The sequence below is a fragment of the Pongo abelii genome, chromosome 1 (assembly GCF_028885655.2).
Source record: "Pongo abelii isolate AG06213 chromosome 1, NHGRI_mPonAbe1-v2.0_pri, whole genome shotgun sequence".
Classification (NCBI taxonomy): domain Eukaryota; kingdom Metazoa; phylum Chordata; class Mammalia; order Primates; family Hominidae; genus Pongo; species Pongo abelii.
The window spans coordinates 99,806,936-99,823,803 of NC_071985.2; the positions used below are offsets into that span (position 1 = coordinate 99,806,936).

At 40.4% G+C, this 16,868-nt stretch overlaps 1 protein-coding gene across 15 annotated transcripts in view; it reads left to right on the forward strand.

The window, feature by feature from the left end:
• Positions 1 to 16,868, forward strand: part of ARNT (aryl hydrocarbon receptor nuclear translocator) — a 64,532-nt gene that overhangs the window by 20,181 nt on the left and 27,483 nt on the right. For 8 of the 15 annotated variants that reach the window (XM_054554783.2, XM_024247697.3, XM_063725671.1 and 5 more), the window contains 4 exon segments: positions 3,331 to 3,375; positions 8,147 to 8,191; positions 12,004 to 12,048; positions 14,805 to 15,018. In XM_054554783.2, the coding sequence (XP_054410758.1) occupies positions 3,331 to 3,375; positions 8,147 to 8,191; positions 12,004 to 12,048; positions 14,805 to 15,018 (349 nt within the window). 15 annotated transcript variants of the gene reach the window in all.

Below are 16,868 nucleotides of genomic sequence, written 5' to 3' on the forward strand. Positions count from 1 at the left end.
ATATAGTTTTACATGGCCTGGTCTTTTCACCTTATATAAATAATAAGCAATACACACGCACACACACATTTTGGCACCTTATATAAATAATAAGCAATACACACACACACACACACACACACACCCCCCCCCCGGTCTTTTCACCTTACATAAATAATAAGCAATACACACGCACACACACATTTTGGCACCTTATATAAATAATAAGCAATACACACACACACACACACACACACACATATTTTGGAGACAGAGTCTTGCTCTGTTGCCCAGGCTGAAGTACAGTGGCACGATCATGGCTCATTGTAGCCTCAACTTCCTGGGCCCAAGCAATCCTCCTACTTCAGTTCTCTGAGTAGCTGGGACCACAGGCACATGCCATATACCTGGCTAACTTTTTTTTTTTTTTTTTTTTTAAGACGGGGTCTCACTACGTTGCCCAGGCTGGTCTAAAACTCCTAGGCTCAAGCAGCCCTCCCATCTCGACGTCCTAAAGTGTTGGGATTACAGACATGACCTACTGTACCCAGCCCTTTAAAAAAATATTGTTACATATTCTATATAAACATAATTTTTTTTTTTTGAGACGGAGTCTCGCTTTGTTGCCCAGGCTGGAGTGCGGTGATGCGATCTTGGCTCACTGCAAGCTCCGCCTCCTGGGTTGACACTATTCTCCTGCCTCAGCCTCCCGAGTAACTGGGACTACAGGCGTCTGCCACCACGTCTGGCTAATTTTTTTTTTTTTTTTTTGTATTTTTAGTAGAGATGGGGTTTCACCATATTAGCCAGGATGATCTCAATCTCCTGACTTCGTGATCCGCCTGCCTTGGCTTCTCAAAGTGCTGGGATTACAGGCATGAGCCACTGCGCACAGCCATAAACATAATTTTTAATGGTTGCATGAAAGGATGTACTTCCTGTTTTGGGACATCTAAATTGTTTTGAAGATTTTGCTGTTACATATGATGCTGCAAAGAACTTCTTTGTACCTAAACTTTTTTTTTCCTATTTCATATTATTTCTTTAGATTCTTAGAAATGGAGTTATTGGGCTGAGCACGGAGGCTCATGCCTGTAGTGCCAGCACTTTGAGAGGCTGAGGTAGGAGGATTACTTGAGCCCAGGAATTCAAGACCAGCCTGGGAAAAATGGCGAGATTTTTTTTTCTTTGACTTAGCAATTATCTTTCTTTTCCTTCCTTCCTTCATTTTTTTTCTTTGACTTAGCAATTACCTTTCCCTCCCTCCTTCCCTCTCTTTCCCCTTCCCTTTTTTTTTTTTTTGAGATGTTTCGCTCTTGTCACCTTGGCTGGAGTGCAGTGGTGCCATTTTGGTTCACTGCAACCTCTGCCTCCCAGGTTCAAGCGATTCTCATGCCTCAGCCTCCCGAGTAGCTGGGATTACAGGTGCCCACCACCATGCCCAGCTAATTTTTGTATTTTTAGTAGAGACGAGGTTTCATCATGTTGACCGGGCTGGTCTTGAACTCCTGACCTTAAGTGATCTGCCTGCCTCAGCTTCCCAAAGTGCTGGGATTGCAGATGTGAGCCACAGTGGCTGGCCCCTTTTCTTTTTTGAGATGGGGTCTTGCTGTGTCACTCAGGTTGGAGTGCAGTGGCCCAATCTCAGCTCACTGCAGCCTTGACCTCCCAGGCTCAAGGCCTGCAGCCCCTCCTGTCCCCCCAACCCAAGTAGCTGGGACTACACGTGCACCACCATGCCTGGTTAGTTTTTTGTATGTTTTGTAGAGACAGGATTTCACCATGTTGCCCAGGCTGGTCTTAAACTCCTGAGTTCAAGCAGTCTGCTTGCCTTGGCCTCCCAAAGTGCTGGGACTACAGGTGTGAGCAACCATGCCCAGCTGAGATTTTTTAAAATAAAAAAATTTAGTTGAGTGCAGTGGTGTGCTCCTATAGTTCCAGCTAGTTGGGAGGCCAAGATGGGAGGATCCCTTGAGCCCAGGAGCTCAAGGTGGCAGTGAGCTATGATCATGCCACTGTACTCTAGCCTGAGCAACAGAGTGAGAGCTTGTCTCTTAAAAAGAAAGAAAGAAAGAGAGAGAGAGAAAGAAAGAATTTGAGTTACTGGGTAGATGGATAGGATTTTACAGGTGATCAGATTAGGGGATTCAGGAAGGAGGAAGAGGAGCAAACACTTTCAGGATTGATGCTGTATGTGTACTTCAAATGCGACCCATCTAGAGGCCCATAATATCAAGGTATCCCAATAGTAGAAGTAAAAAGAGTGATCACTAGGTTAAGGTGGTAACATGAGCAATATTTTAGTTCAATAGTGTATAGAGATTACAAGGGGATCAGCCTATTTTATTATTTATAATCTTTCCTAATCTCCTTAAATGAAATTCACTTCTTCTTTCCCTGAATGTCTGTAGCATGTTGATTGTACCCCTTATGTGACACTTTCCTATTCTCACTTGTTTTATATTTGTATTTCTCTAGGTGAAGAGCCCCTTGAGGGCAAGGTTCTTGTTTTTACCTCACCTAGCACAGTGTCTTGAATGAAGTATATATTACATGTTTATTAGATCAATGAAGGAAAGAAACATTATCTAACAATCTTCGTAGGTATTAAGTCACTCCTTTATGTAAGATCACTGCTTTGAAAGATGTTTCAGAAATTTGGTAACATGGCTTAGAGCAGACTATAGAAATGAAACATGGACCTGAATTATTTATGTTAATTTTTTCTTATTTTTTCTGAGTGGATTCCTGCTCCCTTTACAGAGGTTGTAGTCTGATTGAAAACTGGCAAAGATTGACTGCTACTCTAGGAAAGTGTTGAGGTAGCAGAAGGTACTTTTTTTTTTCTATTGCCCAGTTTTGTACTTTTTTTTTTTGAGACGGAGTCTTGCAGTTGTCGCCCGGGCTTGAGTGCAATGGCGTGATCTTGGCTCACTGAAACCTCCATCTCCCGGGTTCCAGCAATTCTCCTGCCTCAGCCTCCTGAGTAGCTGAGATTACAGGCGCCCGCCACCATGCCCAGCTAATTTTTGTATTTTTAGTAGGGACGAGGTTTCAGCATGTTGGCCAGGCTGGTCTTGAACTCCTGACCTCAGGTGATCCACCCACCTCAGCCTTCGAAAGTGCTGGAATTACAGGTGTGAGCCACCACTCCTGGCCCCAGTTTTGTACTTCTTTGCCTAGTTTGGGACTATGAAGAAGAGGAAATGTAGCTTTGTTTGACTTCTGCCACTTCCTCTTTTCATTCTTCCATTTGGGTGGGTGTTCCGGTAGCTTGTGTTGAGAAATTTTAACTTCTTAATGTTTTGTATTATCAGCAGGCTTAAAGTATTTATTGTTGGCTTTCCTCAGGCTGGATTTTGATGATGATGGAGAAGGGAACAGTAAATTTTTGAGGTAAGTGACTGAAAAACTTTCCTTAGTGTCTGATATTAAAAATTAGTTTATGATCTTTATACTTCTGACTTGTAAATTTTTGTCCTTAGGTCTAAGGAGAGTACTTCATCCTAAAACTATAAATATTCATATATCTCAGAAAATTTTTAAGCATTCCATTAATATCTCTAGAGAAAGGACCTCAGTGAGGAGAGGACAGCATTTACAAACCCTCTGTATCAGTTCTCTACTACTTCATAGCCTAAAAAGAACAACAGTTTGTTATTTCTCAATTCTGTGGATTGACTGCATGTTTATTCTGCTTATTTCACCTAGACTCACTCATAAGACTGCATTCTTAGCTGGTCAGCTGAGAACTGGACTCAGCTGGGATGGCTGGGTATTTCTGTCTATGTGGTTTTTTTATCCTCAAGGAAGCCAGACTGAATTTTTTCATGTGGTGATGGCTACAATCTACAGCACAAATCCCAGTGTGCAAGTGCTTATCAAACCTCTGCTTATATGACATTTGCTTATGTCCCATTGGCCAAAGCAAGTCATATGTTCCAGTTGTGAGTGTGTGAGGGGGTTATACAAGGGAGTACATACTGAGAGGTGTAATTCGTTGGTTGAGGTGTCATTAATCTGTGACTTTGTCATACCCTCTGACGCCTGTTGACTCCTCTTATAGGTAGCAGGAATTGGAATTTGTATTTTTTATTTTTGTTTTTTTTTGAGATGGAGTCTCGCTCTGTCGCCAGGAGTGCAGTGGCGCGATCTCGGCTCACTGCAACCTCTGCCTCCTGGGTTCTAGCGATTCTCCTGCCTCAGCCTCCTGAGTAGCCGGGACTACAGGTGCGTGCCACCATGCCCAGCTAATTTTTGTATTTTTAGAAGAAACAGGGTTTCACCATGTTGGGCAGGATGGTCTCGATCTCTTGACCTCGTGATCCACCCTCCTCGGCCTCCCAAAGTGCTGGGATTACAGGTGTGAGGAATTTGTATTTTTGAGTAGTTAATATTCTGGAGCTTTTCAAATGGACTATTTATTTGTTTGTTTTTTTGAGACAGAGTCTTCCTCTGTCGCCCAGGCTGGAGTGCAGTGGTGCAATCTTGACTCACTACAACTTCTGCCTTCCAGGTTCAAGCGATTCTCGTGCCTCAGCCTCCTGAGTAGCTGGGACTACCACACCTGGCTAATTTTTGTATTTTTAGTAGAGACGGGGTTTCACCATATTAGCCAGGCTGGTCTTGAACTCTTGGCCTTAAGTGGTCCACCCGCCTCAGCTTCCCAAAGTGCTGGGGTTATAGGCATGAGCCACCATGTCCGGCGTATTTTCTTCTTATTTTTTTGAGACAGGGTCTTACTCTGTCACCCAGACTGGAGTGCAGTGGCGTAGTCTTGGCTCACTACAGCCTCAACCTCCAGGGCTCAAGCGATCCTCCCAACCTCAGTCTCCCAAGTAGCTGGGTCTGCAGGTGTGAGCCATAATACCTGGCTGATTTTAAATTTATGTTGCCCAGGCTGGTCTTAAACTCCTGTGCTCAAGCAATCCTCCCACCCTGGCCTTCCAGAGTGTTGGGATTACAGACATGACCCACTGTTCCCGGCCTGAAAATGGACTTTTTAATATATTGATGAAGGAGTTCTTTCAGAAAAAGGGGATATTCTTGCTGAAGACCAATTGCTTGTCTTGTTTTCAAGTAAGAAAAACAGTAAGACTCGAAAGGAAGATAACTTTGACTGCAACCTGCTTTTCTTTCCAGAGTTGAAAATATTACCCAGGTAGTCTGTACGTTGCTGAGTAACAGACAATTTGATAAAGGAGCCCAATGAAAAAAAAATGATTTGATTGTGTGGGTGCCCAGATTTAATATCATTTATTTATTTTCTTTCTTTTTTTTTGAGACTGATTTTCACTCTTGTTGCCCAGGCTGGAGTGCAATGGCATGATCTTGGCTCACCGCAACCTCTGCCTCCCGGGTTCAAGCGATTCTCCTGCCTCAGCCTCCCGAGTAGCTGGGATTAGAGGCATGCACCACCATGCCCGGCTAATTTTGTATTTTTAGTAGAGATGGGGTTTCTCCATGTTGGTCAGGCTGGTCTCGAACTGCCGACCTCAGGTGATCCGCCCACCTCGGCCTCCCAAAGTGCTGAGATTATAGGCATGAGCCACCGCGCCTGGCCCATTTCTTTTTCTTATTTGTTTGTTTCGTTAACTAAGTTTTTTCTTTAATTGGGAAAGTAATATAAGTGTATTTTATTACAGAAATTTCAGGCTGGGCCTAGTGGCTTACACCTGTAATCCCAGCACTTTAGGAGGCTGAGGTGGGTGGATCGCTTAAGCTCTGGAATTCAGGACCAGTCTGGGCAACATGGCAAAACTCCATCTGTACAAAAAATATTACGAAAATTAGCTGGATATGCTGGTGTGTGCCTGTAGTCTCAGCTACTCGGGAAGCTGAGGTGGGAGGGTGGCTTGAGTCCTGGAAGCAGAGATTGCAGTGAGCCGAGGTTGTGCCACTGCTCTCCAACCTGGGCGACCTTGCCTCAAAAAAGAAAAACAACAAAATTTCAAACAGTACAGAGGTATATATAGTGAAAGCACATCTTCGTTTCACTTTGGACCTTCAGAACTCCTTTTTTTTTTTTGAGATGGAGTCTCGCTCTTGACCAGGTTGGAGTGCAGTGGTTCGATTTCTGCTCGTTGCAACCTCCGCCTCCTGAGTTCAAGCTATTCTCCTGCCTCAGCCTCCTGAGTAGCTGGGATTACAGGTGCCTGCCACCATGCCCAGCTAATTTTTGTACTTTTAGTAGCGACAAGGTTTTGCCATGTTGGCCAGGCTGGTCTCAAACTCCTGATCCCCCCGGCTCAGCCTCCCAAAGTGCTGGGATTACAAGTGTGGGCCACTGCGCCCAGCCTGGACCTTCAAAACTCTTCAGACGACTACAGTTTCCAGTTTGTTGAGTATCCTTCCAAAAATAGTGTATATACAATTGTATATAAATGTGTATGTGTGAGCATACACACACTTATCTCCTCAGTTTTTTTTACACAAAGGATGTCCATATTGTAAATTGCTTGCCATTTTTTAGTTTTATAATGCTTCATACAGTTAATAGCATCTATCTTTTTTTATAGTAACATTTAAAGTTAAGGCTCATATTTCTGGCTACTGACTAGATGAACTTTGCCAAATACTCTTGAAAACAACAACCGTGACTTGGCCATCATAAAGAAATAGTTGCAAGTGGAAGTATAATTCTCTAAGAGGTCTCTTGAGACTTAATGAGTCTCAATAAATGTGAAGAAGGGAAGAGATTTCAATTTCTGGAGAAGATAGACTTTTTCAAACAGCTTTATTGAGAATTCCTCCTATTGAGAATACTGAATTATAATGATATATGCTATTAGTGGAACTTCACTGTGTGTATGAAAGATGTGAGGGTAACCACTAGTCTTTTTTTATACCCATGAATTAGCTCTAACCCTGAGTCATTGCTTCCACAAAATCCAGTAGTCACAACTACATGCAGATCCAAAGAGAGGTTCGTTTGTCCTTTTCCTAACCATAAAAAAAGACTATCATAGTTTATCTTACCAAGTCGGGTTGTTGTGCCTGAGAAAAGCACTGCCAAATTCCCTTTCCCCTTCTTTTTTTTTTTTTTTTTGAGACAGAGTCTCGCTCTGTCACCACGAATGCAGTGGCGTGATCTTGGCTCACTGCAACCTCCGCCTCCCAGGTTCGAGTGATTCTGCTGCCTCAGCCTCCCAAGTAGCTGGGACTACAAGTGCGTGCCACCACGCCCAGCTAATTTTTGTATTTTTAGTAGAGACGGGGTTTCACCATGTTGTCCAGGGTGGTCTGGATCTTTTGACCTCGTGATCCGCCCAGCCTTGGCCTCCCAAAGTGCTGGGATTACAGGCGTGAGCCACTGCGCCCAACCTCCCCCTTCTTTTTTCTGGGTATATATATACAAAATAATCGAAGGCAGAATCTTGAAGAGATATTTGCACACTCATGTTTATTGGCCCATTTTGTGCAATAGATAAGAGGTCGAAGTAACTGAAATGTCCACTGACAGATGAATGGATACAGAAAATGTAGTATGTACATACAAGGGAATATTATTCAGCCTTAAAAAGAAAGAACCTGTCATATGCTGCAAGATGGATGAACCTTAAGGACATTATACTAAAAGAATAAGCCAATAACAAAAAGACAATTACTGTATGATTCCACTTACATGAGGTATCTACAAGTAGTCAAATTCATAGACACAGAAAGTAAAATGGTGGTTGCTAGGGGTTAGGGTGAAGGAGAAATGAGAAAATGGTGTTTAATGAGTATAGAGTTTCAGTTTTGCAGGATGAAAAAGTTCTAGATATCTGTTGCACAACAATGTGAATATGGTTAACACTACTCAACTGTACACTTAAAAATGGTGTATGGTAAATTTTATGTGTTTTTTACCAGAATTAAAAAAAAAAACAAAACTAACCCCTTACTTTAGAATTGTGCTGACAGGCCAGTCAGCTGTGTTATCATTAGATCATCATCTTTTTTTGGTATGTCTGGTAAGGGTAATGGAAATACCAGAAACCTGACAAATAATAGTTGTGGGTCTTTTAAGTTCTATGGGGTGCTGCTGTTATTTCTATCACTTAGTGATGCTTTTCCACTGGCTTTTTTTCTATTGAATATTTTCACCCCTTTCTAGTTTACTTTTCAGTGTGAAATAGATGTAACAAGCGTAATGCTTTGAAACAATCCTTTTTCTCTCCTTCAGGTGTGATGAAGATCAGATATCTAACGATAAGGAGCGGTTTGCCAGGTAATATAGTAGTAGGTAATATATAATATGATCCATGTTGTAGAACCAAACAATCCTAGCATATTGACTTTTAATTTTTTCTGGATGAGACTGAATTTCTCTGTTCAATATCTTTCCTATTTGGAAGTATGTGAAACTTAGTATAACTATCATTTATGTTCAGGTGACATGGCTTCAAACCGGCAGTATATTTTATACAGTGTTTTTCTGTGTATGTGATAACTAAAGCAATGCCCTTGCAAGGTTTCCATAGGAGTACAAATTATGGATTTTTTGTTTGCATTTATTATTAAATGGATCTACAAAAATAGGAATACAGATAATGGTTCTGTTATTTTATTTAATTAATTTATTTATTTTGAGACAGAGTCTTGCTCTGTTGCCCAGGCTGGAGTGCAATGGCACCATCTCGGCTCACTGCAACCTTCACCTCCTGGATTCAAGCAATTCTCCTGCCTCAGCCTCCTGAGTAGCTGGGATTATAGGCCCCTGCCACCACGCCCAGCTAATTTTTGTATTTTTAGTACAGATGGGATTTCACCATGTTGGTCAGGGTGGTCTTGAACTCCTGACCTTGTGATCTGCCCGCCTCGGCCTCCCAAAGTGCTGGGATTACAGGTGTGAGCCACCGCACCCGGCCTATTTTATTTTTTTGAGACAGAGTCTCACTCCGTCGCCCATACTGTAGTACAGTGGTGTAATCTCGGCTCGCTGTAACCTCTGCCTCCTGGGTTCAAGCTGTTCTTCCGCCTCAGCCTCCCGAGTAGCTGGGAATACGGGCATGTGCCCCCATGCCTGGCTAATTTTTGTAATAATTTTTTTTAGCAGAGATGGGGTTTCACCATGTTGGCCAGGCTTGTCTCAAACTCCTCACCTCAAGCGATTCACCCACCTCAGCCTCCCAAAGTGCTGGGATTACAGGTGTGAGCTACTGTGCCCGGCCTATTATTTTATTTTAATATATGTATATTTTTTAGAGACATTGTTTTCACTGTGTTTCCCAGGTTGGAGTACAGTGGCATGATCATAGCTCACTGCAGCCTCAAACTCTGGGGTTTCAGTGATCCTCCTACCTCAGCTTCCCAAATATTGGGATTATATGCATAGCCACCATGCCTGGTTGGTCCTGTTCTTTTAAAAATGACAGTAAGAGGCCGGGAGTGGTGGCGTATGCGTGTAATTCCAGCACTTTGGGAGGCAGAGGCAGGTGGATCACTTGAGGTCAGGAGTTCAAAACCAGCCTGGCCAACATGGTGAAACCCCATCTCTACTAAAAATATAAAAATTAGCCGGGCGTCATGGTGGGCACTCATAATCCCAGCTACTCTAGAGGCTGAGGCATGAGAATTGCGTGAGCCCGGGAGGTGGAGGTTGCAGTGAGCAGAGATGGCACCATTGCACTCCAGCCTGGGTGACAGCAAGACTTTGTATCGGAAAAAAAAAAAAAATGACAGTAAGGAAACAGTTTTTGTGACAAGTAGAGTTTTGATTGAAAAAAATTTGTTTAAATTACCTATCAAGATGATGAAATATACTTTTTTTATTCTTAACTCAAATGTCAGTTTTCTTTTTAGAAAGTTTTTATTAAATATTAGGCAATAAATTTTTTTTTAAAAAATTAAGTTTGTAGCTACCTCAGAAAGATGAATAATTCGTTATTTCAAAATCCAGTGATTAACTGAGCACTTAGCTCTTAGTATTTGTTCGTTGCTGATGCTCCTGGTCTCAGGAACATACTTTGAGAACCATTGATGTAGAGAGATTAGAAATATCAGGGGAAGTAGTTAAAAACTATTCTGGAGTGGTGAGATGCAATTTCAGGCTTTGAATTAGAGGATATTATATAAAATACATTGTAGGGATATTTCTCTGGTAGCAGTTATAGAATTGATTAAAGGGATGGGCTGTTGGACTATAGGGAGGTAGATAGGAAGCTGTTGAAATAAGACAGCTATAAAATCATGAAGGCCTGGGCTAGAGTGGCAGTGGCAACAGGAAAGGAGTGAAGTTAAGAGGTTTTTGAAGAATAATTTGCTTGTCGAAGCTAATTGAAGTAAATATTTGTAAAGTCTTTAGGATGTGAACCATCTCTAAAATGAGAAGTTAATTATAGATATTTGGAGGATAGTTTTTCAAGCTTCATTAAAAAGTCAGGCCATCAGTTATTATTGGCAGTACAGGTTCACAGTATCTTGATGAAATTTCAAAAAGCCATGAAAACATAGCATGAATGATTTTGGTTTTTATTTGTCCTGCTTAATGTGCATATATTTCATTCAGAAATACTGAGGTGGATAAGGGATTGTGGATCTGTAGTAGTAGGAGTAGTAGAAATAGGAATTTTAGATGCTTAACTTTTTTTTAAATAACAATTCATTCGTATGATTTGTTAAGGTAGCGCACCTCACATATCCTCCTTGGGAATTCAATAGAGGGTCTTAAAAGCTGAAAACTTTTTGAAAAACTTTTGGGATTATATGCATAGCCACCATGTCTGGTTAGTCCTGTTCTTTTAAAAATGACAGTAAGAGGCCGGGAGTGGTGGCTTATGCCTGTAATTCCAGCACTTTGGGAGGCAGAGGCAAAAGTTGCTCAACTTTTTGAAAAAAAAAGAAGTTTGTAGTTTGTTAAGGAGCTATCTAGAAGAAATAACCCAAGGAATGTAAAACTCTAAACTGCTGAATATCACTCAGTTCTCCTTCTCTTGTCATCAGAATATATGCGTAAATTTTTACATTCTTCTTCATTGTTACTGTGTTATTTTCTGCCTATTGACCATTTTATAAAAACTTTCCCATATATTGATAAGGTTATTGTATTTTTTAATACATTATTTAATTCATTTTTAATAGCTAAATAATCTTTTAGCTTGTTAACCTGTCATACTTAGACATTTTATTCAGGGCCTCTTTATCTATATAAATATATTTAAAATGGAATTGACATGTTCCTGACACAATGGCCTGCCAACACCTTGCTATTTCCTCAGTTGCCACCCATCATTACAGTATCTCAGTTTTCTGGAAAAATTTAGTGATGGTTCTTTGTATCCTTCTCCATGGAGAGGGAATTGTTACTTTTGATCCATTCCTGTGTGGCTGTACTGCAGAGAAATGGCAAAAGGACTGAATCAAAGTTAATAATTATTTTAGGAACAAATCAATAATAGAAGATATGCCAGAAACCTACCTCTTAGAGTTATTTATATAATTTCTCCAGTGAAATCTGGTTGGTTATTTTGTCATTGTGTGGCACGTGCGTGTGTTGTTTGTGTGAGAGGGAGAGAGATTATATTTGTGATCACTTGTTTGATAGTATCATCTTTAATTTACTCTGTCTTTAATTTTTTCATTATAGAATAGCACATGTGGATATCATTTTCTTTCCAGATTGGGAGCAGTGCATGAAAATGGTATTCCTGAATTCCCTTGGTTGGTTCTTGTTCAGACTCTATATCTTTGGTCCCTACAGAGATCGATTGGCAAAATGCTTTCTGTGTTTAGATCATGTTAATTTACTATATATTGGCTTTGCTTTTATGTTGACCTTTATCTTGTAAGTTACTTTTTCTTTATCCTAACAGATGGCTTTGTAGAGTTACAGGCAAGGTTCCTGCCTATAATTCCATTTCCCTCCTCTCTTCTCTGCATCTGTTTAGTTCTATATCCTTTTCTCTCTTCTTTCTCCTTTTCTTTTTTTTTTCTCCCTCCATTTCCTCTCCCTCCCTCCTTCCTTTTTTCCCTTCCTCCCTCCCCCCTTCCTTCCTTCTTTTTTATTTTAATTTTAGCTTAGTTCATTAATTCTATTTTTAGGTCGGATGATGAGCAGAGTTCTGCGGATAAAGAGAGACTTGCCAGGTAGGAGAACAGTGTCTCTTAGCATGATGAAGCAGATGATGCTGCTTTTTCTATCCTTTTTCTTACTCTATCTTTTCTTCCCCTTTCTCTTTGTATTTTTCCTTATCTGTGGCAAGAGAGGACAAGATTTTTTAGAAGTTTGAGTGTAACAGGAACTTTGGCTTCCCCCATCAGAAAGTGGGTGAGTTGAGGGAACTTTGCTTAGGGATTTAAGAAATTGCTATTAGTTTTAAGTTTTTTTTCTTTTTCTCTTTATGTCAGTACTAAGTTTCACACAACAAAAAGCTCTTAGAAGTAATGTAACTGTGCCAGTTGGTGCTTTAACAGGGAAATACTCTTTTTATCAGAAAACCAATAAATATATCTGTATTTGTGATTAGTTCCCAGTATTTAGGCCTCAGCATTTACTCCGCACCTCTAGGAAACTCACACCTATTTTCCTATGAAGACTCACAGCCTAGATTATTCTCACAACAGAACTAGTGTTCCTTTGGTGACCGAATCCTTTCTTGCGGTAGTTTTCTAGAAAAGTTTTAGTTTCCTTGATGTGGCTATTTAAAAGACCAGGTTTCTGTACTTACGTGTCAGAAATCTGTCAGATACCAGGAAGATGAGGGCTTTATGTTTGAGAATAGAATTTTATGTCTTAGGCAAAGTGTAACTAAATATGGGCCTATGTGGTAAGACCCTTTTTGCCATTTAGAAAGGAGACTCTAGAATTCTCTTTGGAGACTGTTGTTTGTAATGTAGAAATACTGCAGAAGAAATATGCACAGACTTTTCTGTTTTCTAGTATCTGTGATTTGGGGGTGACTTAGGAAATAGATCATTGATGCCAATACCCATTTTTACTATATTCCCCCTTTTTTCTACTATTTCCTCTTTAATCTGGGTCACAAACTCATTTTGCTGCCAGTTTAACTCGAGCTTCTTACTAACCCTTTCACTGTTCAGAAAATGGATTTGGCATGATGTGGCGGAGGAAACATTGTATTGGGAAGAGAGCAGCCTGGGAAAAGTCACTTACCTACTTGACCTCCCTTTGCTCTTCTCAGAAAAAAGAGATTTATGTTAGATTTTTAATTTTCTTCCTTTCTTTCTTTTTTTTTTTTTGGGGACAAAGAACTTTTGTTCAAATAGAATTCTTAAGTGGTAACAGAAATAAATAAAAGAGAAAAGCAGGCTGGGCGCAGTGGCTCATGCTTGTAACCCTAGCACTTTGGGAGGCCGAGGCAGGCAGATCACGAGGTCAAGAGATCGAGAATATCCTGGCCAACTTGGTGAAACCGCATCTCTACTAAAAATAAAAAAAAACAGCTGGGCGTGGTGGCGTGCGCCTATAGTCCCAGCTACTTGGGAGGCTGAGATAGGAGAATTGCTTGAACCCAGAAGGCAGAGGTTGCAGTGAGCCGAGATCCCACCACTGTACTCCATCCTGGGTGACAGAGCGAGACTCCATCTCAAAAAAAAAAAAGAGAGTTAAGGCAAATATTTGAGTAGAAGCAGAAATGCAGCATGTTGCTTGGTTATCTCCTTGAGGCATCCCCATGGAGGACACTGAGAAACTTAATGGGCTTTTAAAAATTCCTGTTGGAAAACCACTGGATTATTCCTGTTAACAGTGACATCTTTCTGTCTTAATTTTGAGGAAGTCAGTGTTGGAGCTGTGGTCTGTTTACCTGGGTGAGATTCAAATTTTCTTGCCAGACCTTTAATCATCCTCCTCTCCACTCCACTCCTCCAGTTAACTTCGTCCCAGACTGGGGACCCATATGGGACTTTTAATAGATGGTGTATCTTAAGTCTTGTAAGAAGTTTAGTACACTGGCAGCACACCCAGATAAAGAAGGTAGGACTTTGTACATTAATGGGCCAAATAAAACTTCAAAATCTTCAAATTCTGCCTTTTAATGTTGCAAATAAGAGAGAGGCTTACCATATTTTATAGACCAAGGAAATCTATACTATCAATTCTTGTATCAGCTATGGAGCCACATACTTGAGTCGGCAAAAATTGGTCCTTTTATTTTCTGGCCTTTAAATAGTTGAATTAGTAAGCATGGGAGTTAACCAAGCTGAGGTTATATGTTCCATAGGAACTTAAGTGAGTAAAATCAGCATTTAAAAATACTATCATTTTTTTTCTTTTTTCTTTTGTTTTTTTTTTTTTGAAATGGAGTCTCACTCTGCCACCCAGGCTGGAATGCAGTGGTGTGATCTCAGCTCACTGCAACCTCCACCTCCCAGATTCAAGTGATTCTCCTGTCTCAGCCTCCCAAGTAGCTGGGATTACAGGCGCATGCCACTGTGCCCTGCTAATTTTTGTATTTTTAGTAGAGACAGGGTTTCACCATGTTGGCCAGGCTGGTCTCGAACTCCTGGCCTCAAGTAATCCACCTGCCTCCGTCTCCCAAAGTGCTGGGATTACAGGCATAAGCCACCATGCCCGACCTGTCGTTTCTTAAAACAGCTTTTGTTCTGAGGGAGTGGTAATTTATAAAGGATGTGAAGTTTCCAGGAAATAGGGGGAAGGGAATTACATTATCTTCTTGTTCTCTGTCTGCCTTATTAGTTCTGTTTCATGCTTGCTTTGCATGAGAAGGTTGGCAAACCTTATTTTAACTGCTGAGACTTAAGCATCACTAAATCTGAATACCACATTCTTCAGCAACACACTTGGTATCCATATCACTCTCCCTGCTACCAAATGACCTGACGTGACCACCTGGATGGGGCTTCTCTTTCTTTCCATGCAGGGAAAATCACAGTGAAATTGAACGGCGGCGACGGAACAAGATGACAGCCTACATCACAGAACTGTCAGATATGGTACCCACCTGTAGTGCCCTGGCTCGAAAACCAGACAAGCTAACCATCTTACGCATGGCAGTTTCTCACATGAAGTCCTTGCGGGGAACTGGCAACACATCCACTGATGGCTCCTATAAGCCATCTTTCCTCACTGATCAGGTCTCTGGGACTTATAGTTCTGAGAGAGTCTAGAATCTGGGTGAATCTCTTGAAAGTTTTCGTTTTTTGGACAAGAATTCAGCTTTTCAGGAAGAAGTCAGACAATGGGAAAATGAATTTCAGTCCTTGGCTATAACATTAATTAGCATTGGGACAATGAGAAGTGGAGAAGAGCTGTGAAAACCATTTAATAAACTAATAAGTATTAATATTTGAGAACTTGACTCATGAATATAGCATATAGGATGGAAGAAGAACAATGGAATCACAGAGGAAATGACTATGTCCATGGAACCAATTTTCTTTCTTGCCTTTAGGGTTATAGAAGATGGAAGAAATCTGTTTCTTATCCCTGAAGCAGCTTCTAGTTTTAGTAATAGAATGAATCTGTCCCTCCTTTGGTGATAGAAGAACTGAGAGTCTAATTGTTGCTTAGGGATGTGCTCTGTTACATGTGATCACTATGAAAAAAAGAGAGAACGCGTAAACAGTTTCTGCCTTTCAGGAACTTCATCTGAATATAAGTATGTGAGTAGCAGGATATCACAGAAAATGACAGGAAAATGCATAAAGAGAGGAATTATATTTTTTAATTAGTAATTTTATGTGGGACTAGATAGACATACTGAAGGGATGGCTAAAGTGAATAGAATGGCTAGACTTGAGTGAGGATGGTTAGGGAAGACTTCTGAGGGTAAGGAAGCCATGCTCTATTTTGGTTATTAAAATAACATGATCATTGCAGAAAAATTTGGAAAATGTAGGAGGTATAAGGAAGAAAAAAATTTACTTCAGTATCAATCAAGTATGCCCTTAATGCCACCAGTTTAATCAAATGATTAGAAAGAAGGAGAGAATATAGCTGAGAAAATGAAATAAGAATTTTCCAAATAGGATGGTCTACTTAAAACTACATACTTTATAGCTATATACACTGAAATAGTTAATATGCTCTAACAGTACATGTGCAAGTATTCAACAGACTCCAGTTACGCACCTTTTGTGGGCAAACCAGGTGTGTTGTGCTGTGAGAAATAGAAAGAATGGTAAGACAAATGGTTTTCTGGTGGAAACAGACATGTAAATAGATAAATTAAACTTAGAACTAGTTCTATAATAGAAGTGCTGTAATGAATCCTGTAGAAATGCAGATATGGAAAATGAGTTGGGGAGTAGTGTTGTGGATTTTGGGAAACACTTGAGCAAAAACCTAGAAGTGTGGAATAATTGGGTTATGCAAAGAAAGTCAAGTGGTTTAGCATGTTTTTGGTAGATAATAGGAAGGTAGGCTGGGATCTAATGATGGAATGTTTAGGTGTTAAAGAATTTAGATTTTAATTTTTATGCAGTGGGGAGACATAAATGTATTAGCAGATCTAGTAGCATTTTGAGGATTGATTGAAAGCAGGGCGACTACTTAATTAGTTTTGGCAAAAGATGACTAGGATAGTGACAAAGCATTGGAAAGTAGAATTGATAAAACTGAATTATCACTGGAATGTGAGATAATAGTTAGATTTTGAGGCTTGTAGCTTGGGAGGATGCTGTTAATATTGGAAGAGCACGGCAGGTTTTTTTTAAGAGGGAAATAGTGATTCAGGTTTTGGGATGTTGATGTTGAGTTGCTGGTAGAATATTTATAAATGTTTTATAGATACCTGAAATTCAGGTCTGCTGAAAGCTCAGGAAAAAACATTAGTCAGGTCTAGGGCTATAGACTTGGGTATTATTTCGTAGTGGGGAAGAGTGAATATGATTTCCCAGGAAGAAAGTATGGTATTAATAAAGAGGACTTAAGATGAACTTTGGAAATGTCTACATTTAAGACTTGAACAAAGGAAAGGAAGTCT